The sequence below is a fragment of the Apteryx rowi genome, unplaced genomic scaffold, assembly GCF_003343035.1.
Source record: "Apteryx rowi isolate R43461 unplaced genomic scaffold, aptRow1 scaffold_426, whole genome shotgun sequence".
NCBI classification, from domain to species: Eukaryota; Metazoa; Chordata; class Aves; order Apterygiformes; family Apterygidae; genus Apteryx; species Apteryx rowi.
The window spans coordinates 242,318-269,787 of record NW_020450679.1 but is presented as its reverse complement, the minus strand read 5'-3'; the positions used below and the strand labels follow the sequence as shown (position 1 = coordinate 269,787).

General features: G+C 46.0%; 1 protein-coding gene across 1 annotated transcript; it reads left to right on the top strand.

The window, feature by feature from the left end:
• Window positions 1-2,338: 2,338 nt before the first annotated feature.
• On the top strand, window positions 2,339-26,795 carry LOC112971084 (solute carrier family 23 member 1-like). Its single transcript, XM_026076135.1, has 12 exons — window positions 2,339-2,455; window positions 5,804-5,950; window positions 7,341-7,498; window positions 11,025-11,184; window positions 13,244-13,425; window positions 17,118-17,238; window positions 17,807-17,963; window positions 18,194-18,447; window positions 21,741-21,905; window positions 22,720-22,828; window positions 23,887-23,982; window positions 25,442-26,795. The coding sequence occupies exons 1-12, from the start codon at window positions 2,402-2,404 to the stop codon at window positions 25,708-25,710; spliced, it is 1,872 nt and encodes a 623-aa protein (XP_025931920.1). The 5' UTR covers window positions 2,339-2,401; the 3' UTR covers window positions 25,711-26,795.
• The last annotated feature ends 675 nt before the right edge of the window (window positions 26,796-27,470 follow it).

Below are 27,470 nucleotides of genomic sequence, written 5' to 3'. Positions count from 1 at the left end.
TTTACACAGACTCCATAAATTCCTCCTTTGGCATGTCCATTTTGCTATTTCATAACCATCTAGTTTCTAGACCTACAGCATTAACCTTTCATTGGCCAGAGCTTGATGCTATTAAACTCTTCATTCCTAACAAGCCTATTCCAATGTCCAGGCTTTTGGCTAGTCAGGAATTACTTCCTGCATTTTTCATGAAAATCTGCAGTCTCTTGTTACTCTTCCAGTGCCGTTTTGACACCTGAGAGTTTCCAGGAGTAGTGAAATTGTTTTCTGCCCAACTTTATTGGGAAAAGGAATTGTTGTTACTGATGTTATTTTTGAAGTCCTTTCATTCTTCTCATCCTGCTCGCTTAATGCTATACATCTGGGAAGTTTTACAGCCAGTCTAGATGACACAGGCATTGTTATTCACCTGCTTCTTTGGATTGTTTCACAAGTTTATATAACCAAAAAGAAGAAGAAACTCTGATTGTTGAATGCCTGGGTCTCATTTGAAATCAAGGCTATGGCAGGACTGTGATTCCCTGAGGAGCCATTGAACAGATGCTGGGCTGACACTAAGAAATGGAAGACTCTTTTTTGATGAGAGCTCTCATAAAATTCTACTGGGAAGACAGAATAACCCCAGAGGAATATTTTGCCATGGCCTGACAAAAAACAAACAAACAAAAAAAAAAACAAAAAACCCCTACAAAGAGAGAGGTCGTAAGGCACAGAGAATGGCTGATTCATGCAATGAAGAAAGGTTAATGGAGGATATCAGAATGGATGGATTTAGCTGCTGAGAGAACAGCATATCCATTGAGAAATGCAGGCAGAAATGTACATTTTTAAAAAAGGAATGGAAAAAACAAATACCCTTTTTCTTAGGGTTTTGCAATTGTGCATCCTTACTGGTATTGCTTAATAGACACTATCAATATATACAATGCCATGAGAAACCATAAATACATAATGAGCCACAGCCATACAGTTGGATAATAAGAAATGAGCATGTCTGTAAAAGAGGGTGGTTTTGTGATGCTCCCTCTGTGTTCGAAATTGGTAGAGTTGAGGGTGAAGGTGTCCAGAGTAGTTTGACCAGGAAAATAGTTCTTATTTAGAGCTTGCAGAAAAGGAGCATCCTCATGCCAAGATCAGGGTGGCTGGAAATGCACCCCATGAAGTTAAATATATGGGGAGAGCCCTATGTAACAGGAGTTCAGACAGGAGATCTAGCAATGTCACAAATGTCTGATGATTTTGATGCCTTAAGCTGTAGCTGTCTGGCAGCTCATTGCTTCATCGGTGGTATTTGGGGCAAAGCTGTGTCCCCCTGTAATGGACTCTTAGGATTATTTAGCCAAGGGAAGAGCTGGGATTGAGGTCTGAGAGTACCAATGCTCTACACGATAATCAGGGACCAGAGCTTCTTTCTGTTATTCTGCTTCCTATCTGGGAACAAGGAGACATTCCAAGTGAGCGATCAGCGTGGCCCTCTCTGCGGGAGCGCTCTGCAGCTGGTCTGTGCTGTTTACTGCCTTGGGAAGCCATTAAATTAAATTAAACAAATACTTAATCTGAGGAGGGTGGCTGGAATGACTTGATGGAGCATTAACACTATTTGCAGCTTATTAAGATAAGGCTAACTAAACTGTGTCCTCAGGTCATCTGATTATTTCCATTCAGCTAGGATCCTTATCCATGTAAGGACTATGCTCTGTGGTTTTATACTTTTAATATCTTATTTTTATCCTTTATACCTCTCTGGTATCATCTTCTGGTAACTTGATTATTGGTTGCTGTCTTAAATAGGTTCCAAGTGCCATCCTCATTCTTTTCACGTTGTAATAGGATTATCGTACAAGATGACGACATTTGTACCTGAGCCAAAATACATGGCAATCTATATGCAGAATAAGTGAAACCATCCAGAAACTGAATTTTCTAGAGATCAGCACAAAGCTCTTCAAACAGGCCCAACCCACACAGAAAATGCAAGTTGCTGTTGGATCAATAATGAAGCAACGCTTTTCAAGGCTGTGCCAGAAAAACAGGGAAATGTCTTGCCTCTTGGATATCTCCTTGCATCCTTACCTACAGAGGAAGTTTTTTCTGTCATCAGTTACTGATTCACTCAGCCCAGGGAAGGGCTGCTTTTCAGTTTGGTTTGAATGCCGGTCCTCTAATCAGCTGGAGAAAAGGAGTCACTTATATAAGCCAAAGGGAAAGGAAATGCCTCTGTGATACTGCTCACATGAATAACTAGGACTGAGCGGTGGTGGACTCCTGAAGTCCAGCTTCTGCATCTTCTCACCCAATTTCTTTAGGGCTGCCTTGCCTGGGACAAGTGGCAATTTGGGAGGCTTTCCTGTCTTTATTTGTCTTTCTTTTTCAAGGCAGTCCGTGAAGAAAAGTGGAAGGCATGACCCCCTCCTCAGACAAAGAACTCAACGGGCTAGATAACCCCAGCTTCGTGGTGAGTGTGCCCTTCTCTGAAGGTTAATTCTTGCATAAATTGGTGCAAGCCCTGAAAAAGGAAGAGAAAGGGAAAGCCGGAGGTTTGGACTGGCTGCAAGGATGCTTGTGGGCAGTGGACATCTATCTTAGCTCTTATCAACAGGAATCTGAGGGATAATTTCCTCACTAAAGCTTGCTACTGTTACAGACCTGAGGTAGTTTCTACTCTTTGGAGCTTTTTTTTTTTTCTTCTTTTCTCTCTATTATTTATAAAATGAGAGAGTAGATGAATGGCAGCGCGAGTGTATCTGTGTTGAAAAGGAACTGAGCTCATGGTTCCTTGTGGCTGTGTCCCCGGGTAGAGGATTTTATGTCATAATAAGTAAAAGTGAAATGTAGACTGATGAAGAATGTTTTTCCTTGTCTTCTGGAACTATTTCTAGTGGGGCAAACTGTCAGAGCGGTGGATGAAGAAGGGATTTGGGAGTCAGCTGGGGAGAGCACTCTGTATGGTTACAGGATAATAAAAGCACCTGCAAATGAATGTTATTGAGGGGTGTGCAGGGCATGGAAAATACTGCATGCTGTGACAGAGCCATAGGGCCAGGAGGGGGCATGGCAGCTCTGTTCCCACCTCAGGGCAGAGGCAACTTCCACTAGAAATGAGAAGAGCTGCTTATCTGCCCACAGGAAGAGTGAAAGCGTGGGGTCCTGCAACCCTCCGCCTGCCTCGGTGCAGAACCTGGGCCTTGGAGGAGTCATTTAACCTCTCGGTGCCCAAGTCTCCCGTTTCTCAAATAACTCTTGGCCAGTTTGCTGTGAGTGGTGGAGATGGGGGTGCCATTGTGGGCCAGCTGCAGGCAGAGCCTCCAGAGAAGTGCTCAGAGCAATGCGGAGGTTTTCTGGTGTTATTACTAGTTGTCTCTGTTTCTGCCTCTTCCACCGTAACTCAGATCAGATCTGTAACTCCCTCGAGTGGGAATCACCCCTTTATCTCCTACCTGTAGTTCCAGCAGTTCAGTTTCCTATTGCTCTCATCATGTGCTTATCCAAAACACTGACGAGGGCCCTGATCCTGCGCCTGGCACCTGACAACAGGCAGGGGACAACCTGGACACCTGAGCTTGCAGCAGTAGCCGGGCTGGGAAACATCACCGCAAGCCGGGAGGCTGCTGCCAGGAGTCATCCCTGCTGAGACCAGGTGCTGCAGGGAGATGGAGGGAGGCTTGTCCGAGAAAAGGCTCTTACTGCTGCCCGTCTGGCTTACAATCCATCCATGCGTGGTGGTGTTCAGGAATAGCTTTCTCCCCCCCAAAAAACTCCACGCATGGGCAAGCTTAAGTACCTTCCTTGTACATTTGCTAATTCACAGCTCAGGCTCTCTTGTTCCGAAATGAAAATGCCTCCACGGGGAGTTATTTGGGAAGGCCTGCTGCTCTTTAAATTTGTGCCTGAGCTCTCTTTGAATTAACTCTGCCCTCACCTATCTGTTTTTAAGTACCTATAATGCTCCCAGCCTGCCTAGGCTAGGTAAATACACTGTATTTTAAAAGATATTAGATAGCACATTTTTAACAGTATGATCTTAAATGGACTTTGGAGACTCAGCCATGAGAGAGACTAGAAAACTGGAGATTTCAGGCAAATGATGCAGTCCTCCAGGATTAATAAGCTGCAGCTGCATATTTACAACAGAATGTAACATTAATTTTACATCCCTATTTCCTGATTACATTGTTAGTTTTTGGCTACAGTGATAGGTAGGCCGTGACAGTTACTGCAGACACCTTTCTTTTTAGGCATTTTGGGGTCTGTAGGTTTCAATAAGACTGAAGGATAAAGAAAAGAAAAAGGTTGGTACTGACAAGCTGGTTGGGAAACTGGGAAAGGAACAGGGCAAGACAGGCTTCTGCCACTGCCTGCCAGATCTAGGCATCCCAGCCTGGAAAAGGTCCTCTGCTCCGGGTGCACTGGCTGGAGAGGCTTCAATGCAACAAACAGTTTGGGATCTTAATAGGCTGTTGGATTTGGATCAAAACTTTGTGGTTTCCCAAGCAACCTCCCACTGCCTGAGCAGTTCCTCTAAGGGGGGGGGGGGGGGGGGGGGGGGGGGGCTTCGTGTGTGTGTGTGTGTGTGTGTGTGTGTGTATGTGCGTGTGTGTGCAAGGTGTGTGTGTGTATGCACAGGGATTTGTGTGTATGTGTGCCTGGGGTGGTGTGTGCCTGGGGTGGCGTGTGCATGGGGTGGCATGTGTGTGTGCACAGGGGGCTGTGGCCGCAGGGAAGGAGGAGAGGACAATCTGGAGCAATTACTCCATTGAAAAACTGAAGCAAACTGAAGGCAACTGAAGCAAAGCAGTATTTTGCTTTTCTTGGGAGAACACATTTCTGTATAAATAAGCTCTGTGACTAGTATAGCTCCCCAGGGAGCCCTGAGACTTCTGGCTGTCTGGGAGGGGATCTGCACCTTCCTGGGGAGCTATTTCAGTTTCTGCCCAGCTCCCTGCAGCCTTGATGCCTGAGACTTGTCCAGTCCTTGGTACTGCCGTTGCAGCAGGACACCTTCCCCAGTGGCGGCTGGCCCTGGCCAAGGGCAGCACCCGCTGCAGGGGCGCCCAGCTTTCCCCGCTCCTCTGTGGCCACTGTGATCAATGGGCCTCCTGCAGCACGTGCTGGGGGTGAGGTTTCAGCAGGCCCTGCTTTTGCCTGTGTCCTCTTTTGAAATGGGCACAGGGTCTCCAAGATCATCGGTTTCACTGTGTTTTGCCTGACTCCTCAGTATTAGAGAGGTTTTGTAGTATGACAAAGTGAAGGTGCATTTATCAAGATGGAAGATTTTAGAGCATTTGGTAAGGAGATTAGAAAGAGAAGACTGAAGAAAAGAAAAGAAAAGATAAAATGTGCTTCTAGTCTGTAATTATTTGCTGCCCACTTGTTTTAGGATATTTTATCAAAAACTTGCCCACAAAAACTGCTTGTGGGGGACAGCCATGGACAACAGACAATAGAGGACAATGCAGATTTCATGGATTAACCTGTTGCAGACTCTTTCTTGCTTCTGGGTAGAGTTATTCCACTGTCAGCTAAACATGATACTAATGCATTTTGTCCAGATATGTCTTTGAGGCTAACTGAGACACTGTCCAGTGTCTCTTCTGGTCTAGATACACATGTGCCTCCAAACAATTTCCATAGGCATTTTTACCTATGTTTTAATCTCCCCCTCTTGTTCTTTTTTATCCTGGCCTTGTTGAAAGCTACAGATGAGGTGTTCTCACAAGATGTGGAGCACAGTCACAGGAAGGGCAGAGACTTGGTGCCCACTGGGCCAGACTCTGACTAATAAGAGCTCTCTCCTGCTTGCCAGGGTGAAGATGGGAGCCACTATTATGCCTTTCCTGACCTCACTGCCCAGAGCCCAAAGGAAGGCAGGGGTGAGGACCACAGCAGCAAGCTGGCATACATCATCACGGATGTACCACCATGGTATCTGTGCATCTTGCTGGGCATTCAGGTGAGACTGGGAAGAAGGCAGAGGAAGTGGGGGGGGGGGTGCGAGTTTAATGGCTTTTCAACCAGTTAATGGGGGTGAAACCTGAATTTGGAAATGCTTTACATTCTTCAGGCATGACTAGAGCTGTGGGATCAGATCTCCATGAGATCAAGTCCTTCCCACCATCTCCTGAACACTGATCATTATTCTTGTGCTTACGATTACACTGTGCCCTTTGAAGTGCAAATGGGAAGGCAGAATCCCAGGGTCAGAGCCAAATAGTTAATAAGAATAGGTTAGATACCTCTGCTAAAGTTAGCCAGATGTCTAAAAGCTTCAGAATTTCTGCCATCCCTAGCTAAGCAGAGACAGCATGAGAAAGGCCCATGCTGCATTGTTCCATTGGTCTGTGTCCACGGCAGTGCATGTTGAATGACCCAACGTTAGCCATGCCATGTAAAGCCACTTGGTGTAGAGCCTCAGTGAATGGACACCTCAAGGTGGTTAAGATAATGATGAACTAAACTTGGTGGACATTTTGTACCTTGTTTCTTTAAATGGCAATCTCAAATTTAGACTGTATAAAAAGAAGGTTTTATGAACACATCTCCATCATTATTTTAATAAAACATGCCTCTAATGAGTACTGTGAGCTATCAAGCACTACCGGTTCCACCATTGCAGCCTTATGCTACAAGATGAGAACTGGGAAGTGACGGCTAAAATGACCTTGGATTAATCCACTGTTCACCACAAATAAGGCCAACATTTAAAGCAAAATTATGTTTGAAAAATTATTTTCACATTTAGTAATTAATTGAAGGTCATTGTAGAAATATGTCTGTGACCTTTCTGAAAAATACAGGACCTGATTTTTCCATTACTTCTCATCCATTTTGGGGGTTATTTATAAATAAGTAAGTAAATACATGGTGTGAGAAATGCTACTGATAGCAAAGAATGCATAGTTCTAGTTTGGTAACATTTTACATTTTATTTTCTGGTGCAAAAGAGAGGGATTGAAACTCACATTTGCACTCATCTAGCCTGGTCAGTCTCTTCCCTGAAATGTCTCCACCTCCCTGGAAGAGCATCCCCAGCAGTATTGTCTTCAGGTGCTGGGGATAAACTGGTCCCTTCTGACAGCAATTGGGGGAGTCCAGAATACCACAAAAGGTTTTTGAGCATGGAAAATGGGGGAAGTTAGTGGGGGGCATTGCAGTTCCCATGGGTACTTTGAAACTGTCCCTAGCAGAGAATTAAAGTTGGCTAAAAAGCAGGAGCATGAGTCATACTAGTATCACACAAGCACTGGTCTACAATTTGCTTTTAGAATTCCCTCAGCAACCCAGCAATAATACATGGCCAGTTCTGCATCCTTCCTTACCCAATTTTTCTTTGTGGCTCCTAGCATTTCCTGACAGCCATGGGAGGTCTCGTGGCCATCCCTCTGATCCTCTCCAAAGAACTCTGCCTCCAGCATGACCTCCTCACCCAGAGCCACCTGATCAGCACCATCTTCTTTGTCTCAGGGATTTGCACGCTACTGCAAGTCTTCTTTGGAGTCAGGTAGGCCAAATGCAAGAAATAGGACACATGAGAAAACTGCTTGTAGATGCAATTACTACGTGGTCAGTGACCAGTTTGCTGTAGAGCTTGTCTATCAATGAGGGTTATCTGCTACCTTTGGCTAATCATGCCAAAGCATCCCAAAATCACTGTATACAATACTTTTGCAGGATCAGCTTACTAAGTGCTCTAACTTTTGTGTCTTCTCATGCACCTTTTGTTACACTAATAAGGAATCTATCATGCAAAACAGTAAAGCATGCAATAAACAGTACTTGCTTCCTCTATATGCCAGGAATCCTCCAGTTGAAGCAGGACCCTTTTGATCTGGGCCCAGGATCAAGGGAACACAGACTGTGAGAAACTCTAGGGCAGGGGGTAAATGGGAGAAGTATATCTCAAGCGCAGTACCACTTCTCATGCCAGGGATTCAGGGCACAATCTGAACTGAACCAAGGTAAATCCTCTTTCTTGCTGAGCTGTTGAAGAGTCAGTGGCGAGAGGATGAGCTTGCAGCTGCCCAGAAAATGAAGTACCTGATAAGAGACATAGCTGCAAGCACCCTCCTTCTCCCAAAGATCTAGACTGCCAGTTTCACAAACTGCTTTTTACTCTTCTTGTTTCTTCCTCCACTGCAACTTTTCCATGTCTGTCCGTCATAAGAAATGGCTGTAGACAAACCTCACTTCCAAGAGGGCTCCACTTCTCATAAATTGCAGATGTGCCATGTGGGCCAGGTCACCCTTCCTGGCTATGAAAGAGGGGGAGTCTGACTCTTCTCTGTTCAATTAAATTCAGGAGAGAGTGCATGACCATGACCTTTAGTATATGTGACTATGTGAATGATTCAGTCTGGATTTCTCCCAGGAATGCTTCCAAATGGCTCTGTGAATACCTGTGATCTGTGACATCTTCTGTTCCCTGTTAGCCAAGGATGAAAGAGTAGCAGGGAGCATTATTTCCTGTAGCTGAATAGCTAAATGAGGAACAACAGATCCAGTTAAGCTTAAATGGGTTCTGTTGAGCCGAGGATGCGATGGCCTTGCTGCCAGCCCAGATTTTAAAGCTGTAAGGGCATTCCCTGCTGGAAAGGTGGGACTTAGGCTGTGGCATAGCTAAAGAAGGGAAACCAAGCCTGCGGAGAAAGCTGGAATAGGGTTTTTTTTTTCTCTTACTGTTTTCTCAAGCCCTGTAGTAGTTGACAGCCATGAGCCACCAACATTACAGTCAGGAAAACAGTAAATATAAGGTTGAGGGGATGTTTTTTCCTGGAAAACATCAGTGCTGTTGTCTGAGGCCTTTGGGAGCCCTCAGCTAAGTACTGTGTACAGGTCATGATGACCATATGTAAGAAAAACTAATTCAGAGGAGAAGAGGTATGGAGACAAGCCATTAAGGTGGCATGGGGAAAGGAGACAATTCATTTTACAGAGGCAATCTGAGTGAGATTGTTTTGTTCAGCTTGACAAAGTGGAGGCTCAGAGGCGTAAGGCTGCAGCCAGCAACTAGACTGAAAAAGAACAGGATGGGATCAGGCAGGGAGAAACTATTTCAGCTAAAAGACAATGTTGGCACATGAACAAATAGATAGGAACTGGCCATGAAAATAGGAAATTGGGAGGTTCCTACCAAGAGTGAGTGCAATTCTGGAGCAGCCCTCCAGAAGCAATAGCGAAGGGAAAAGCCTGACCCACTTTAACCTGCAGCTCAGTCATGTTATACAGCATGAAAAAGCAGTGACAGGTCCCAGTCACTGAAGAGACTGTATCCGAGAGGCTCCTGAGGTAGACACAGGTCGCTTATCATTACAGTGAGTCCCCTTAGCACATGCTCAGATATCATATAATGATGATTAGAGCATAACATCTCCTTCTTTAAACCTACAGCATTTTGTCTTGCAAACCCCACTGGAAAGAAGTCAGCATCCCCCCTACGTGTCGTCACCAGCACCGACTGCAAACTAGCTTCAGGGCTAACACACCAGGAGCTATAAATCTATTGTTAATTCAACAGTGATGGCACTGGGCCATCTGTGTTTCTTTTTGTTTATTTTTTGCCTTGCCCAGCAAGATTCTTTGAAGGCTGCAAAATGCTCGACTGAATGCTATAAATAAGTGACTCCATGGATGACTGACATTCAAATATAAATTACTGCCAAAGTCTGAAACAACAGTTCAGATGTACGTGGCATGAGTAAGTGTAGTGGTATAAATATTTATTTTAGGTGAGGGAGGGGTGGTGCTGATAAGGCTATGACATCTTCTATTTTCCAGTGTGTTCCAGGGAATGGTAAAAATGCCCCTAGTTCAGGGAAGTTCTTTTTCTGCAGAAGTATTCACTTGGATCACCGTGCCACTGGTTTTCTAAGCAGGTGCCACAAGAGCTTCCGGCTCAAGGAGAGGTTGCTTTGGGGACTGCTCTCAGGAATGGTCTCTAAAGATTGAAGCTGAGGTGTGACGACTTGTTCAGAGCTTGCTGTGTCAGCCTGGGCCTTCAGACAGGTTCAGGTTTTTGAAGTGCGCTAGAGAAATGGCCTCCTCAACAAACAACTTTCACTGACATGGGGGCTTAGTGCTTTCAGTGGCTTTGAAGAGTCATTCGGGCCTTTTACATCTCTGTTGCCATTTCTCCATATGTGAAATAAGAAGTCTGGCTTAGCTCACAAGAGTGAAGGGAGCACTGATCCCTATATGTAAAGCCCTGTACTAAGCCACTTCTGAATGCCACTGAAGGCGCAAGCTCATTGCTAGCTTGAGGGGCTTCAAGAGTGAGTGTTCCTCTAAGCTAGGAGATGTGCGTATGTGGGAAGTGCTGAGCTCTTCCCAAGTCAGAGAGCTCAGACCTGCCCATGCAGGTTTCCCTTCCAGTGTCAGTGGAAACAGAGTAGAGAAATTAGCTTTAAAATGCAGTGTACTAAAGCTAAGTCCCAATTACTACCCCCAGTCTGAAGATGCTTATGATGTGGGGAGTAGCCAGTGTATGTGCATGTATTTATAAGCAGGTCTTGAAGAAAACTGAGGCAGCTGACGGGAACAGAGGAAGGAATTGAATCTTGGCAAGATCTGTGCCTAAAAGTCTTATCTGTGCTAAGTTTTTCTTGAGAATTTTACCCTCTTTCTTCCTTGGTCTTCTCTTCTCCTCCAGGTTTTCTTTTCATTGTTGTTTTACTATATGCAGCTCTGTTATCTGGTCAGACAAATGATCTGGTCACACATTAAGAAGACAATTTTTTTTTCCTTAAAGCAGTGTAGCAGAATTTGACTCCAGAACCAGTGTCTCTTTCGATTTTTGATGTTTGAACCTGGACTCTTTCCCTGATGTTGCTCTTGAGTGCAATGGGCAACAATTGCCAAGCATTGTCAGTGATGGAGACCTGCCAGAACATTTCCAAAGACATTGCCAGGGGCCATAAGCAGATTGATTTTTCATTTGTTTTCAATTTATTTTACTTTTCTTTCTCTCATTCCTATGGAGCTCAGATCCCAGAATTCACACTCTTCAGCTGTTCCCTCTGGGTTCCTTCCAGGTTGCCTATTATCCAAGGAGGGACTTTTGCATTCCTGACTCCCACCCTGGCCATGCTGTCTCTCCCCAAGTGGCAGTGCCCTGCCTGGACTCAGAATGCCACCCTAGTGAATACCTCTTCACCTGAGTTCATCGAAGTCTGGCAGACACGGATGCGAGAGGTAATCCCTGCGGACAGGCTGTGCCGAGACCAGCTCTAGAAGCATGATAAATGGTTCCTGAGCAGGCAAGGATCTGGGGAGAAGATTTTCCCAAGAGAGACCGCTGAGTCAGCGAGACTGAAGGCTGCATTACAAGCAGCTCTGCAGATATTTGTGACAGGGAATTTGCATAGCCATATTATATTTTCAGTGATACCTGTTCTGCATCAGGACTGCTTGCTTTCACAAAAGCTCCTGACCATGGCAGGGCCATAAGTGCTGGAGAACCCTCCACCCCCCGGTGACCCTGGTCCTCAGCCTGCTGCAGCTCCCTTGGCATCTATTCTCCAGTAAAAAGCAAGTGCTTTGCTGCTTTTAAATGGGGATCTGTAGGACAGGATGTATAGACCTCGGGTGATTTACGGTCCCTGCAAAGTCTCCATTGGTCTAGCCAGATCCTTTCACCATGAAGTGTGGTTGGCTTTGAGGAAGGAAGGGAGAGAAGATGTTTCTGAGGAAAGCACCCTGTCTATGCACAAGAAACCCAGTAAAAAGAAGTGAAAGGGCACAACTTACTGTAGATAATAAGGAAAAGAGTAATGTTAGGTAGCCAAAGGAGAAGAGGAAGGGTCAGGGATCTTGTTGCCTTATTCTACATCTATTCCCTAATCAGAATAAGTGACTGAATTTGCCTCTGTTGATCTGTATGTTGGGGTGCTTTGAAAAGCACTTGAAAAGCATTCTAGGATCCTGAAGGCTTTGCTGTGTAGTGCAGAGCACCATTCCTGTGGATACATGTAAATACTATTCTGTCACACAGGGACTGCTGCCTTTTCCGTTCAGGCTGGGGCTTTATCCCCAGGCTGGGGGTATTTCTCTTCCCTCTAGAGCCAGAGGGAGAGGAAGGTGCTCAGCACCTCAGACAACCCAGGCTGGGACTTATCACTCCATCTGTGACAGCAGAGAGAAGCCTCACCTTCGAGTCTCCTGGCTGGAGCTGATGTGAGCAGCAAACCAACTTTCAAGACGTAACCACTGGCTACTTAAACAGTGATTGTCAAACACAGGGAAGCTCAGGGTGATAAATGTGTCCCCTGGGGGAAACCAGTACTCACAAAAAACAGAGGCCTGGCTATAACTGCCCTCCTCTCCTACCAGTGTGCTGCAATGCCCAGTCAGCCACATCCTCCTCTGTGGGCCATACTGTACAAGGGACTTGGATACAGCGTTGTGTTCACCTGCTTGAGGTCTACCTGAACACATACCTCCTAGTGACCCCTGAAAGACAGTTTGAATAGACAATGGGACATAATCAGTATGTTTGTCTCCTCACCCCCGCCAACCCACTGCCATGGGGCTGGTAGGGGTAACACGAGTAAGGGGCTACTAAGATGACTAAGGGACTGGAGAATCTGTCATATGAGGAAAGGTTGAGAGAGCTGGGACTCTTCAGCCTGGAGAAGAGAAGACTGAGGGGGGATCTTATCAGTGTGTATAAGTATCTTAAGGGAAGGTGTCAAGAGGATGGGGCCAGACTCTTTTCAGTGGTGCCCAGTGACAGGACACGAGGCAGTGGGCACAAACTGAAACACAGGCAGTTCCATCTGAACATGAGAAAAAACTTATTTACTGTGAGGGTGACAGAGCGCTGGAACAGGTTGCCCAGAGAGGTGGTGGAGTCTCCATTCTTGGAGATAGTCAAAAGCTGCCTGGACGCAGTCCTGTGCAACGTGCTCTAGGTGACCCTACTTGAGCAGGGGGGTTGGACTAGATGATCTCCAGAGGTCCCTTCCAACCTCAACCATTCTGTGATTCTGTGATTCTGAGTAACCAGGCACTTGGTCCTGGGGGCCATCCAAACACATGGGCCAAGGGGGAATTGAAGTGCTGGTGCTTTGGTGGCCCTTCTCTACACATGACACTCGGCCAGCTCCTGCTGTCATCAGAGTGAAGCCTCCATGCCTGTCCATCACTGGGAGCTGAGCCTGGCTCTCACACTGGTTTGGCACTCACCTGTTTAAGAAAAGGCTTAACAGCTGGAGCTCCTTTCAAACTCTGCTCCTTTCCTCCATTTTTCCAGGTGCAAGGAGCTATCATTGTAGCTTCCTGCTTTCAAATCTTCGTTGGATTTTCTGGCCTGATTGGATTTCTGATGAGATTCATTGGCCCTCTGACAATTGCCCCAACCATCACCTTGGTTGCTCTACCTCTCTTTGACTCGGCTGGAGATGACGCTGGGCAACACTGGGGCATATCATTCATGTAAGTCTCACTTCCCCTTGGGAAAGCTGTGTGTACACAGACCATCTACCTCTAATATAAAACCAAATGTTATAGTCTGTAGCAGGCTTCCCCAGGGATTGAGGAATTATTTGTTGAATACTAACATGTGACAGGCTTGTGCAAGATACCAGTACAGCATAGTTTATTTTCCAGGAGCTTAGAGCCTTCAGCAACATCAGCAAAAAAACAAAAAAAACAAAAATGAGGTTAAAAAAATCTGATTTTGTGAAAACCCTGAGTTCACAGGTCAGTAAACAAGTCTTTTCTATGGTGATTCCTGGGGACAATCCCTATCATACACATAGTATCTCACACACTCAGAATTTAAGTTAAAAAGACATTCCTAAAATGACAATGTTGAGTGTCCCAAGATAGATATTCCTGAAGTTAAAATAGCAGTATATATTGTTTTCACATGACTAGGAAGAACTGTTTTCTCCTAGGAGGGCCTGGGGAGTCTGGAAATATCTGCATTGTGCACATGTAGCTTTGCAACATTAACAGGGCTCCTTCGGAGACATTTGTGTTGTGTGCCCTTATAATTGGTGGTAGAATTTTCTTGGCACTCCAGAAACAAATTAAAAAGGTGGAAATGTCACTGCATGGTTCATCTGCAGATTTGATACTTTCAGACCCATTATGTAGACTTGAACTTGGGATAATGTACAACCTTAGTTTGTTATCTGCCTATGGACTCTCATTGGTTTGCTAGTGGTGTCAGAGCTGCCTTTGGAGACACAGGGACTGGGTTTGACTCCAGCCCCTGGGAGGCAGTGTGCTTTCAGGGGACATGTTCCCCACCCTGGCTCTGTCCCCAGGCTGGGCTTGTGCTCCTGGCTGTGCTCCTTCTGACCCAGCTGGTCTGCTCTGCCTTCCGGCACCTCCACTCTGAGGACCCATCTCTGCTGAATCAGTCTGTTCTCCACCTCTACTTCCTCACCTAATTGGTCTCTCCTCTCCCATCCCCTTAGACCCCAAACCCTGTCTGTTCCCCCAGGCTTCCCATCCAACCATAGTTTCTCCCACAGCATCTCTGGCTTGTTGTCCTATTTCCAGTCCCAATGAACTATCCTGGCTCCTTTCCTTAGCCTTGTCTGGACTATCTCCTCTCTCTGCCTCGCTTTTCCACTCACTGGCTCCTAACCTCAGGCCCTCACTTGACCTCTTTGCCCAGCCCTGCTGCTCCATCTGCCATCCATGAGGTCCCTCTCCTCCAACCCAAGTCCTTCACCTGCCCTCAACCATGGCCACCCTTTCTGTCCTTTTCGTTTCTGTCCCATCTCCTGCCTGTGCTAATCTCAGTCCTTTCTTTCATGACTCAGACTTCTTTGCCCCAACCTGATCATTATGCTCTGAGCTATCTGGGTTGTGTCCTCTTTTGCCGTGAGGCTGTCTCATGCTCTGTGAGCGCCAATAGGGAAAGGGGGAAGAGTCATGATGGAGAAGGGGGAAGACACAAGCCCTGTGGTCTTGGCCCTGCTACCCCGCCCCACCACATCCCACAGCACCCATGGCAGCCAAAACTTGCTGTTGCCTTGAGTACCTGGGCTAGTATGTGCTCATCTGCTCCCTGATGATCATGCATACACAGTTCATCACTGGGCGATGGAAGAGGCTTGGACATACTTAAAAAGCTCAGCACCTTTATGGGCTGCAAACACTAAAGTCAGAGGTGGTTCTGCCAAGCACTTGGGACCTAGGATGAATGATCATTTTTACAGATTGATCACACTTGAGCAGATTTTTATGAAAAAGAGTAATATCCCTCACCCCAAAGACCAAGTCTTACTGAATCTTAGGTCTTTTTCTGCAGAACATAGGCAGGCCCTCCCACTGTTCTAGTTAAAATCGCCTCTCAACACAGGCCATACTATGTCTCTTTCCTGAATGTTATTATTGGAAATAGGTTTGGGATATATTTTTCCAGAAATATTTGGCCCAAGGCAGATGTTTTCCATGGAAAAAATTCATCTTGAATTGTTAGAGTTAGGAAGAATTATAAGCAGCTGAAAATAGCATCTATTAACAGGATGTGTCAGGCAATCTGAATAATAAGCAGTGACACCTACCCAAGATAGAAGACTACTCCACAGTGATTCATAAAGCTGCTGAGCCCCTTCGTAAATGCAAATGCACAAAATGTGCACTGACGCAGCTGGCCTGGGCTCTGTTGCTTTAGAAACAATAACGCAAAGCAGGTCCTCCTCGAACTTTCTGCGTCCTCATTCAATGCTTTGATTGATGATTCATAGCCTTTGGCTGTATGTTGCAGTATGTCCTTGCAGAGAGGTGAGGCTGGTGTTTCCTTTGCACTGCTGGCATTCTTCCTGTCCTTAAAGGAAGTATAGCCTCCCCGTGGTGGAGAGAGCCTGGCTTTTGGAGTCCTCTAGAGTCCTGAGCTCCTCGGGTAGCCAGGCCTTGAGTTAATGATGTGGGGGACAGGTGGGAAGCTGGGCATCCATATTGTACCTACAGCTCACGTTACCTTTTCACTCATGGAAAACTACCATTTCTTCCCATCAGTGTGCAAAGTTACTAAATGTAATTTGGTGTAATTTGCCAAATCCTATTTCAAATAATTCACTCATTGTATTTAATTTATATTTGTTATGGAGATGAGCAGTTGTGGGGGGGTGTCTGGTTCCCGGCCTCCCACTAGATACCACAACCAGCAGCTTAATCCGCCACCGGCCCTGGTTGTCTTTTCTGGAGTGAAGCAGCATGGAGGGAAGACAGGGCTTGCTGTGAGCATGCGCTCAGCCGTGCATGCAAGGCAAACCCGATGCTGTGCGCGTGCAGCCCTGCACTGGGGTTTCCAGGAGGTTCAGCCCCAGGGCCAGGGTGGGAGAGGAGCTGCACCCTGTGGCCACCTCTACGAGATCAAGCCCCGTGGCCTGCTGGAAGTAAACAGGGCCACTGCTACCTTGGAAAACCCATCTATGATGCAGATGTAGCAGCATGGGCGGCCGTGCCATGCCCTTCGTGTGTGATCGGGAAAGCTGTGCCCTGCAAGGCGTCACAGGAGGGCTCTCCCTAGGGCTGGCACAGCTGCTTCTGCAGGCAGGAGCACTTGGGCACTGTTTTGTACTCGCTGAACAAGACCCCAGCGTTAGGGAGGACAGCAGGGCACGATGTGCAGCCCCACTGTCCTGCCACATTTTTTTTCTTTCAAAACAGGAACTTGTGTAGGCAAATCAGTGTGAGTTCATACTCCCTTATGATGTGAAATGAAACCCTGTGACTTCCTCTTTTGTTTCTCCTTGCTGGGTAGGAGCTCTTTGGAACTTAAAAGCAGCATAAGTAAACGTGAAATCAGGAAACCAACAAATTCTGTATTTCTAGTACATCTAAATTATATAGAGAGGTTCAAGGACAGCTTCCTATATAGCCTGCCTGGACCTTGCATGTCTCTCATGTCTTTCTTTTACTCAGCATCATTTTTAAACTTCTGGCAATGGTATCATACTCAATGATTTACCATTGCAGTGATGTGGGTCTTGAAACAAAAGGGAGCAAAAAACATTTACAAGCACAACAAAACTCTAGGTAGCATATAATGGGAAGCTTGTTCCCCTTCAGCCTTGTTAGAGTGGGGATCCTCTGTGTAGTGCCGAGAGCCTGATTTTTGGGGGTACTTTTTGTCTCATGATCTACTTTTTCCCTTCTCCTAGGACTATTGCTTTCATAGTTATATTCTCTCAGTACCTGAAAGATACGCCTGTGCCGTTGCCGTCTTACCAGAAAGGCAAGAAGTGCCACTTCTCCAAGATCTACCTCTTCCAGATCTTCCCAGTAAGTTATGGTTCCTGGTGATGACAGAGGGACTGGGCTAACCCGGTTTGGGCTGTCTGGGCTCAGATACTATTTCCACTCACTTCCAGCACAGTAAGTTTCCCAGTCTCACCTGTGTTGTAGTTTGGTTTCATCTTAGTGTCGGAAAGCCATCTTTATCTCAGAAATGCAGGCTGCTCACCACCTCAGCGTGCTGGAGCTGCTCTCTGTGATCCCTGCTTTCTCTGGTCCTTTATTTCATTGTCTGGATAATCAGGAAAAAAAAACTTTCCAAATGCAGCTGATCCTTCTTCAGTTGCCCAGTGTGCCTGCCCCCAGGACTGCTCTGTACAGGGAAGGGCGCAGAGGGCAAGAAGGCACCACCGCCCCATACAAGGGAGGCAGCCGGGACATGGGAGCACCTTGCTGGCACTCTTCCCCCATGCCATGTGCACACGCACGCATGGGGAGGAGGCCAGACTGGGAGAGAACCTGCCTCAGGCCCTGTACCACCATGTGGTGGCCCTACCAGCTTGCTGGAGACGTGGCTGTGCCCTAACGGGACACCCCTGTCGAATGTGACGGACAGGTGCTGCTGGGGCTCTCCCTGAGCTGGCTGCTCTGCTACGTGCTCACGGTGACCGACGTGCTCCCTGCAGACCCGGCAGGATACGGCCACCCGGCTCGGACTGACACGCGAGGGGACGTCCTGTCCCAGGCTCCCTGGTTCCGGTTCCCCTACCCAGGTAGCGTGGCATCCGCCTCTGCCTTGCGACCCGCTGCTCCTGCTCCTGTGGGTCTCACTGGCTTGTGCCCTCACTCATGGGCACCGCGGGGAGGTGAAAGGACCCTGAGCAGCCCAGCTGGGCTGGACGATGAGGCAAAACACTTGCAAGTGCCTCCACTGCTTTGTCCATCAGTAGGCTTCAGAGCAAACCCGATGCCACTGACCCTGAATCGAGCTCGCTCTTTGCAGGCCAGTGGGGAGTCCCAACCGTCAGCCTGGCCGGGATATTTGGCATCATAGCTGGGGTGATTTCCTCCATGCTGGAGTCGCTGGGTGATTACTACGCGTGCGCCCGCCTGTCGGGTGCCCCGCCACCGCCAAAGCATGCCATCAACCGTGGGATCGGAGTGGAAGGCATCGGCTGCCTTCTGGCTGGGGCCTGGGGGACTGGCAATGGCACCACATCCTACAGCGAGAACGTGGGTGCCCTGGGCATCACCAAGGTGAGTTTTGTCACAGTGGGGCAGCCCCGTCACGCCACTTGCCGAGGAATGTCATAGCCCGCTCAGAGATATGTCCCGAGGGTGTATTTACAAGCATGTTATCCACACTGGATACATGCTGGACCTGGGAATTGATCTTAGCACAGCTCTTGCTGAACACACCATGCAAAAAAAAAAAGTGCTTGCTGCCCATGGGCACTTGGTGACCATCTCAGCCAGATTGTCCAAATCATGTAACATAAGCAGTCATTCCTGCTCTTTCACCGCATATGATTTGAATATGGGAGAGGTATACACTGCTGTTACTCATGGCACCTGGTCTGTAAGACTAAAGAGAGGACGTTATGCTGTGAGCTAATCTGGGAACTTCCTGAGAACTAAATTTATCAAAGTTATTTGTCTATCCATCTATCTATGTGTCTATCTATCTATTTTCCTAAATATGTGAAGGAGAGGAGAGGAGAGGAGAGGAGAGGAGAGGAGAGGAGAGGAGAGGAGAGGAGGAAAAAAAAAAGAAAAATAGCAGTTTTTATTAGGGCTTCAAATTCCACATTTTTATAACCCAAAGCTGGCAATCATGTGACAGGTAGACTGTTTCTTTGGAATTATAAAACGTGATGGTAAAGATTTATGTTTTTACCTCTCTATAAAGTTTCAGGAATCCCTTGAGTATCGTATTGCTCTTATAAGGGAATGAAATTTCTAGAGATAAGCTTGGCAATTAGATCAGAGGTTTTCATTCAGCTTTATAGCCAGGGGGTGGGTACATCCAGCAGCCATCCAGAAAACATTTTTAAATCATTGTCAAATAAGCTATTGTCATATCAGCAGAGCTGCCAGACAGTAAATAAATGCAGAAATTGACTTATGGCTCCCACTCTATAATACTGCTTATTTCATGGGATTTTATAAACCTCACTCACAATAACCATTTCTCACAGACTGAGCCTTCAGTGTTTGAGTGAGGTGGTTGTTTCCAGCAGAGAAGGTTGTCTGGATGTCTGCACGGAGGCCAGTTTAGCCTCTCACCCCACGTACCATGTTGCTGTGTGGTCTGTACATACTGACCACATGCCTGAGCTCCTTGTTTCATGACAAGTAGTTTGCGGCATACGTTGAATGTATAGGATGTAAGCACAGTGGACAAGTGCCCAGACTCATAATTATCAGATCAGTCTGTTCTCCCTGTGTCCTCTAAGTCCTTCAGGTAGACATGACATCCTTTCTGTTTTAAGGGAGGTGTTTCCCTGAGATTCCACCTCTGGAAAAGTTACTCGTTCATACTTAAGGGTCCAGAAAATGCAGAGTCTCATTTCAGTCAGTCTTAAATCAGTGGAAAGACTGGGATAGACAGAGGAAAAGAGAGACAGAGGAAAGACAGTGGAAAGGCTGGGATAGATGGGGATGCTGAGAGCACAAGGCAGATTTCATTTCATTTGGGTTTTGCATGGGAAATGCGTCTTTCCATAACAAATGGAAACACAAGGGACTTGTCTCCCTGCTTGAATAGAGGTGTTCAGCACCATTTGAAATGTCTTCGGGTATCTCAGATATCTACAGGGGCTGGCAGACAAAGCAAAGGAGAAGGTGCCAGAAGCTGCCAAGATACAACCTCTTAAGAGGCACCAGACACCTATGCTTAAGTTAGTGGATGAAGTCCAGCATGCCAATACTGAGCTCTCGTTTTCAAGGAAATAAGATGCAAATTTTAAGGAGAGGTAAAGACCTCAGAATTGCCATATACATAGTAGCAAACTGCACTTCTTCTACCTTAAGAGAACTGAATTTCTTATTTTCCTGACATAATTGAAACAAATTTTAAACTACAGGCTGTAAAATCATATGCTCTCAATTGTGGTATCAGTGGATTAGTTAATTTGCCTTTAAGGCCAGCTCCATGTACTAGGTGATTTGTCATTTTGGCAAATTAAGAATCTTAAACTTCATTCTAATCCTGGAACAAATAGATCTTTTGGCTTTTATTAAATTACACTTTTGATAGCAAAGTGTCAGTGTTTATATTCCTTAAAGTCAAGGAATATAAAAAGCACACGCAATGGCAAAGGGAAATGTATGTATGATTTTATTTTGAAACTCCCCACAAAATCTTATTCATTTATCTTTTACAATCAAGAAATATTCAAAAAGGGACACTACTAGTTACTGGAAATGTTTTTCTTGAAAGTGTTGACAAAAAGCCCTTGCTGGAAATATCACATTCTTCAGATATTTGCAAGGAAAGATTAAAATAAATAATTGAATTACAAAATGTTTGCAGAGGATTACAGAATTCCTCTCCCTAAGACATGAATGTTGTAAATCTTAGCATGATTCTTTAAGCCTTCCAATGCTTGGTGTGGCAAGACAGATCTTGAATTGAAAGTCTAATAAATATTGTGGGTTTTTTTAATTTCCATAACCTCTAAATGTCTCTTTAATCCCTTTGTTTTTGCAGATAATCTTTTTCTTCCTATTCACATACTCTAGCAGATCTGCATAAGACTCATGACTTGGTGCTTCACCCCATCTTTGTTGTAGTGCCTGACAAAGGAAAGGCCCCTTGGTTCTCCCTAGGGGAAAAAAATGAGACAAAACTGGTTTCACTGAAGCTAGATGGGTAATGACAGATAGGGGCAGACCAACAGACTTCCCCAGGTCTTGCTAGCCATTTATTAAATATGGAAAGAATATACCAGATCCAGGAGCTAGGGATCTAAACAGCTTGTCTGGCCAGCTCTGCTCTCCCAATTCTTGCTCCCGAGGAAACGGAGGCCGCAGTGCCAGACATCTGGCTGAAACCCATTTTTAGATGGAAATCTAAACCCTAGTAGAAATATTGTCCCATAAATTAAGTGGGTAGTTGCAGCCCCAGCTTGTGGGTACACTGAAATATTTCTAGGCTGGAGCAAGAGCAAAGCCATACGTGGGGGTTATTGTGCTTTTAGTTTAATGATAAACTATTGTTTAGCAGCAAACTGTTAAAGTCCTTGCCAATAGTAGGACAAAAGGATGACATAAAATAAATGGGTGTGGATCTGCTATTGTTCCCAGAGTGGCTTTTTTAATAACTCTTCGCCAGTCTGCAAATACAGAGGCTTCCCATGCAGTGAGGACATCTCAACTAGAATGTGCTCACCCAAGGCTATATCTGAACCTTGGAGCTGAATATGCAATTAAGTGCTGTATCTGAGGTGCAACAACTGCCTGCCAAGTGTGCACTTGCTACATGGAGCCATCCATTCTCCACCTCTCTGTACCATGCACATGACTCTGTCCTCTTCCTCTTGACCCAGGTAGGGAGCCGAATGGTGATAGTTGCTGGTGGCTGCGCCATGCTCCTCAGCGGCATCTTTGGGAAAGTGGGGGCTATGTTTGCCAGCATACCTACCCCTGTGATCGGAGGAATGTTCCTGGTGATGTTTGGAGTTATCACAGCAGTGGGAGTTTCCAATCTGCAGGTAACAGCTGGGTGAACACCATTTCATCCTTGAGGAAGGTGACTCTGGTTTGAAATCAGGTTCTTATCAGGCTGAGTCAAATATAACTGAGTTGCAGCAAATGCAAAGATTTGTGTTGGCAGCTCCTTGGAGAAGCTGAGGACACAATAGACCCAAAGGGCTAAACCACAGAGGGGTTCCTGGTTGGGGCAGAATTTACTGCTGCTCGAGGTAGTGGTGTTACTAACAACCTAGTAGGTCAGGGCTGCTCCCCGGCTTCATTAATGCATATAGTGATTTCCCTAGGGTGTTACTTTCAGACTCTTCTCATGGTTTATCTGAAGCAAGCTGTTATCAGCAAGGGGGATGTTTCTATCATTGCCTGTATGGCTGATTTGTTGCTATATCCTACGGTACAGGTGCAAGCCAGGCTGTGTTGTTGCACATGTCTGTTTAGGGCAGGGCACCTTCAAATAGAGAACACAAGCCAGGAATGGGGCTCAGGTAAACAAGTTTCATTTCCAGCTCGCCCAGTGGTTTGCTGGGTGAATCCCATCTTCTTCCAGTGCCTCAGTCTCCCCATCAGTAAAAAGGAGACCATGGCGTGCTTTGCCATCTAACTGTAACTGCCCTATACAATTGCTACTTACTATATGCATATACACATACACATTTCTGAAAGCTTTTGCTAATTTTGATTCAGCTTTAAACACAATTTTCTACTGTAGCACCTGTCATTGGCTTTGCGCTTGTACATGCATCCAAGAATGTCTCATTAACACACATTATGGTCGCCTAAACAGCAAGTAGTAATGTCTACAATTTCTCTGTGCAGTATACAGATATGAACTCCTCCAGAAACATCTTTATCTTTGGGTTTTCTGTATTTGCTGGCCTCACAATTCCCAACTGGGCAAGCAAAAATAGTGGACTGCTGGAAACAGGTAAGAAGTGAAATCACATCATATTTTAGAACCATTTTCTGTAGTATAAAACTGAAGCAAAGGCTGATCCTGAGAAATCTTCCAAAATGCAGTTTTCCAAATAAAACCCTGAAGCCTGCGCTTTGACTGTTGCCTGTTGCTTTCACGGTGCGCTCTTCTTGCCCTCTGCTCTCCTGCAGAGCTCTGGGGTGGAAATCTGCTACCGATTAGCCCCTGGACCTTGCCAGGCTCCCAGCTGGCCAAGGATTGCTGAGCATGCTTCCTTGGGATGGGCTCCAGGGTGAGGCCTTGGCCAGGAGAACAGCCCATGGCTGAATCCTGTTCAAGATCTCTGTGGAGGAGGCTTTCTTATGTGCTCACATACAAGAAAACTTTGTTGTTTCCAAACCGCACAAGAAGACTCATCCACTAATTCATCAAGATAAGTTCATTGAAATTTCTAGTCCTAGAACAGTTAACCCTTCAGTGTATCTCTGGTGATTAATGTCTCTGTCACAGGTATATATGGCATGCTGGGGTGATGAGAGAGCTGGGCCCAGAAATCAGATGTGCTGTAGATGCTCTATCAGATGCTCTGTGTCATTGGGCTATTTTGCTCACACCTATCAGCCCTCGCAGAGCAGCAGCACATCCGATTAACTTAGTATGAAATCCCATGCTAAACAAACCTATACTTCTTTGGGGAGTGAAGCTTGTGTGTTTGTAGGGAACGGTCTGGCATTATGTCATGGAGGCACAGAACCTGTTTGGAGCAGAAGAAGGTTTCTTCCTGAGACAGTGCTGTGATGACTTGCAGTGTAGACAGGCTCTTAATATATTTGTGAGTCATCCCCTGCCCACTGGCAGCTGGGTCAATGAATGATTATGCAGAATAAAACTGCGGGTCTGAAATCAGCAGGAAGATCAATCTCCCCTGCATTGCCACATGCTAGGCTCTGCTTTGGGATTTGCAAGTCTTGTCTTAACAGGCATGCAGCTTGCAGCCTCTTGGCACTGGCTATGTTGCTGGGCAAACACGTGTCTCTCTGCATCACTACCCAAAGCTGTTTTTCTGCTAGGAATCATCCAGCTGGACCAAGTGATACAGGTGCTTCTCACCACCGGCATGTTTGTGGGCGGATTCCTGGGGTTTCTCCTTGATAACACCATTCCAGGTAGGATTTGTTGCAAAGAGCTAAGCTACTAAGCTCTGCCTGCCCTAGGGTTTGTTTCCTAGTATTTTTTCATCTTCATTACTACTGCATCAGCTCTGCGGATAGGAGTTGTGCTAGCAATTATGAAACATCATGTCCCTGAACTCCTCCCAGAGGGGGATGAAGAACAGGAGACATGGGGAACCCATCACTGAAATAGTCTCTGGCTGAAAAAAACAGCAGTTCATCAAAAACGTACTCATTTTTCAGGAAAAACCTGGTCTGAAGAAAAGTTTATTTTCCATAATACCTTTTAGGGAAAATACCAGCCTAAAGTCAAGTTGTTAGTTGAAAGGAGAGACAGAGGCAACTGGAGGGAAGAACCCTTACTTGATGGTGGGACATACTCAGATTCCTACCTCAGATCAGGCACAATGCAGCCACTTTCATTTTGAGGGTAGTTTTTTTTCCATCCTCTCTCTTTTATCTGCTTATTTTCCCTCTCTTCCCCCCAGAAATTCTCAGAAGGCCTCAGTCTTATCCTGAGATTTCAGAAAGTGTTTTGGAACCTCAGAAAACATTATGAGATGGAAAAAAAAAAATTCTTGCTTGGTTGTAGGCAAAGTGCCAATGTGTGCCTACTTATGAAAGCTACTAAAACTGAGGCTTCCCTGGTACCACAGGGGTGGAAAGCACCAGGAAAGGCTCACAGTCACAGATGAGATATAGCACCTGCTGCTAGTGCTCACTACCAGCAGAAAGGCCCCAAGTTCAGTCAAGCTTGGGGAGAGACAGAGTAGGAATGAGAGAGGAAAAACCTCATTTCTGCAGCAGGAAAAAGAAAAAAAAAAGCAGGAAGGATACACCATTAACCAGATTCTTCTGCTGTTCTCTGCCTTAGGCTTCCCAAAAAGCCATTCTCCTTCCAGTTCTTTAATTTTCTTGTAACCCCTAGTCCTCAGGTCCTCCAGGCAGTATTAACAGAGATCCTCACTTCCTTCCCCCAAGGAAAGCTCAGCTGCTGCCAACAATTAAAGGCACTTAGCAATGCCTTGGCCAATGTAAACACCTGTAACTAATAATTGCTAGTTAAATCTTGTTCCCCTGCCCTGCTCCACAGTAACTCAGCAGTTACCATCCTGCCTTGGTTTTCTAACACTTTGTGACTCCCTTTGAATAATTCTTGGACTTCCACATTGCTTGTGAAAATCTGTTTCTGTATACTTGATCCATGTGAAAAACAGTGGAGAAGACTGCTAATAGGGAAGCTGTAGCAGGAAGAAAGGTGGTCTAACAGGCAGTTAGGTAATCTTTGTAAAGAGCTTTGAAGCCAGAAGGGTTTAAGTGTAAGGGATCTATATGTTTTACTGGGTCTGTTGGGATAGGGGGAGTGAATGTGAAGCACACAAAGCAGACTTATGTTTGGTACATCTGTTTCAATGTTTTCTACACAATGATCCTCTCCTTTTCTCTTTTGCAGGAACACAGGAGGAGAGAGGACTCCTGGCATGGAAGCAAAGCCATAAGGAAGAGGGAGACAACTCTCAGCTCGTTTCCAATGTCTATGATCTTCCCTTTGGCATAGGCACCAAATACTGCACTGTCTCTTGGTTTCGATATCTCCCCGCTTGTCCCAAAAGACCACCTGGAGGCAAGCGAATGGATGAACCAAAGGCTGCCAAACAGGAAAGCAGCATTAAAGCAAGCTCAGAAAGAGCTCCTGAGATAGGAGCCGATACAAGGATATAAGCCCTGGCCTGAAGGTGAACTCATCTCTGAAGCAGAGGTCTGAAAATTGTGTCTGCAGCCCCCATCATTTGAGCCTTAGGTGGCAGCTGTCAGAGGCTGGAGCAGAACAGCTGATAACATGTCTTTCTCTTCCCAGCGCCGCTGGTGACCTCGAGGGAGTCACCTTTCTCCTCTCTGCTTCTGTCTGCCCACCTCCAGGAAGATCATAATCCTGCTTTGGAGAACACCAAATCCCAAGCAGTCCTAGGACATTTGGTTTCCCACCTTATGCTGAGCCCTGGGGTCCCCCAGCTGTTTAACTGAAGCAGAGACCTTCCTTTCCCCTTCCCCGGTGGCTTGTGGAGCCAGAGCAGGGGGCACCCCGATATGGGCTCTCTCCACTCTCAAGTGTCCCTTGGGCTGAGGCGCACCTCCCCGCACCCTAAAGATCTGCAGCAGCAATGTTCATCTCCACTTGTAGTTTGCACTTACTCTGCCTAAGGGAAAGAAGTGGGCACCTCTAGGTTATGATTCATCTCATTCCCATGACATTTTAAAGGACAAATGAATGCTGCTCTAAGAGAGGTGTCTGAGATTAATAGGATGAATTGTCTTCTGCAGGTGCCTCCCCCTCCTTAGACTGCAGAGGGAATCTAGAGACCTTGCTTAGGCTATTGACCTCACAGAAATAATGAACTTCACTGAAATGAACCCTGCCTGGGGTTACTGGGAACAGGCTCAGGGGAACCAGCTTTCCCAAGAGACCACATCCTAGAATGACAAAGGAATTTTCATCAAAGATGAAGGAGAAAACTCTTTTGCTCACAGACTGATGTATTCATCGTACATCATGTGTATGTGTCTCCATCGTACCTGTTTGGTCTGGTGTGGTGGTTGTGCAGTGAGGACCACTTCTCTGGAAGTCAGTCTGCAGATTCTTCCTCCTTTCCAAAATCAGTGGAAACAGTCTTAATCAATATGGCCATATATACGTGTGATTGTACGTGGTATGGGTTGTTGGTGACATGTAATAACATTGTTGCTGTATCATAAGCTTGCATTTCCCTCCTTGAGATTAATATTGAGATATTTTTGGAGAAAATCAAATAAAATATACAGTGCAATGATATTTCCTAGGGTGATTGTCATAACAAGTGCCACGTAGTATTACTAGTACTACACAGAATAACTCGGGTTGGAAGTGACCTCTGGCAGTCATCTGGGCCAAGCCCTTGCTCAGAGCAGGTCCAGTTAGATAGGTTGCTCAGAGACTTGTCCAGTAGAGCTGTCTCCAAAGATGGAGATCCACAGCCTCTCTGATGAAGAGTTGGTTTAGAGAACAGGATACAGCAGTTAACAAATGAAGTACGCGACCAAGAAAGGGGTGAAAACTGCTATATTATGTAGCCTTCAGATGCTCCGTCGTCCATGTTGAGACTTCGCTTCAGCACTGTGGCTGGGATCCCCATATGGCGAAAGCAAGGTGGAAAGCATGGATGGGGAACCTCAGTGTTTTTGCTGGCTCTGTGTCAGTCTGTGGAGGCTGCATCCACTTCTTGTTTCTCCTTGTAAGAACGTGGTAGAATGCTGGCAAGTACCAGGTTTATATTTGGTTTAGATCTCTTAAAAAGAAAATCTGACATGGGTTTCCTATAAAAATCTGTCCTCAATCAGTTTTTATGTTCCCCACCATATGGATGGGACCATTGCTCATCTGCTCTGCTGTCATCTTGCACTTCCAGTCTGCTGCCATGTTCCCACGTCCCTGCTTGCATGTGGCT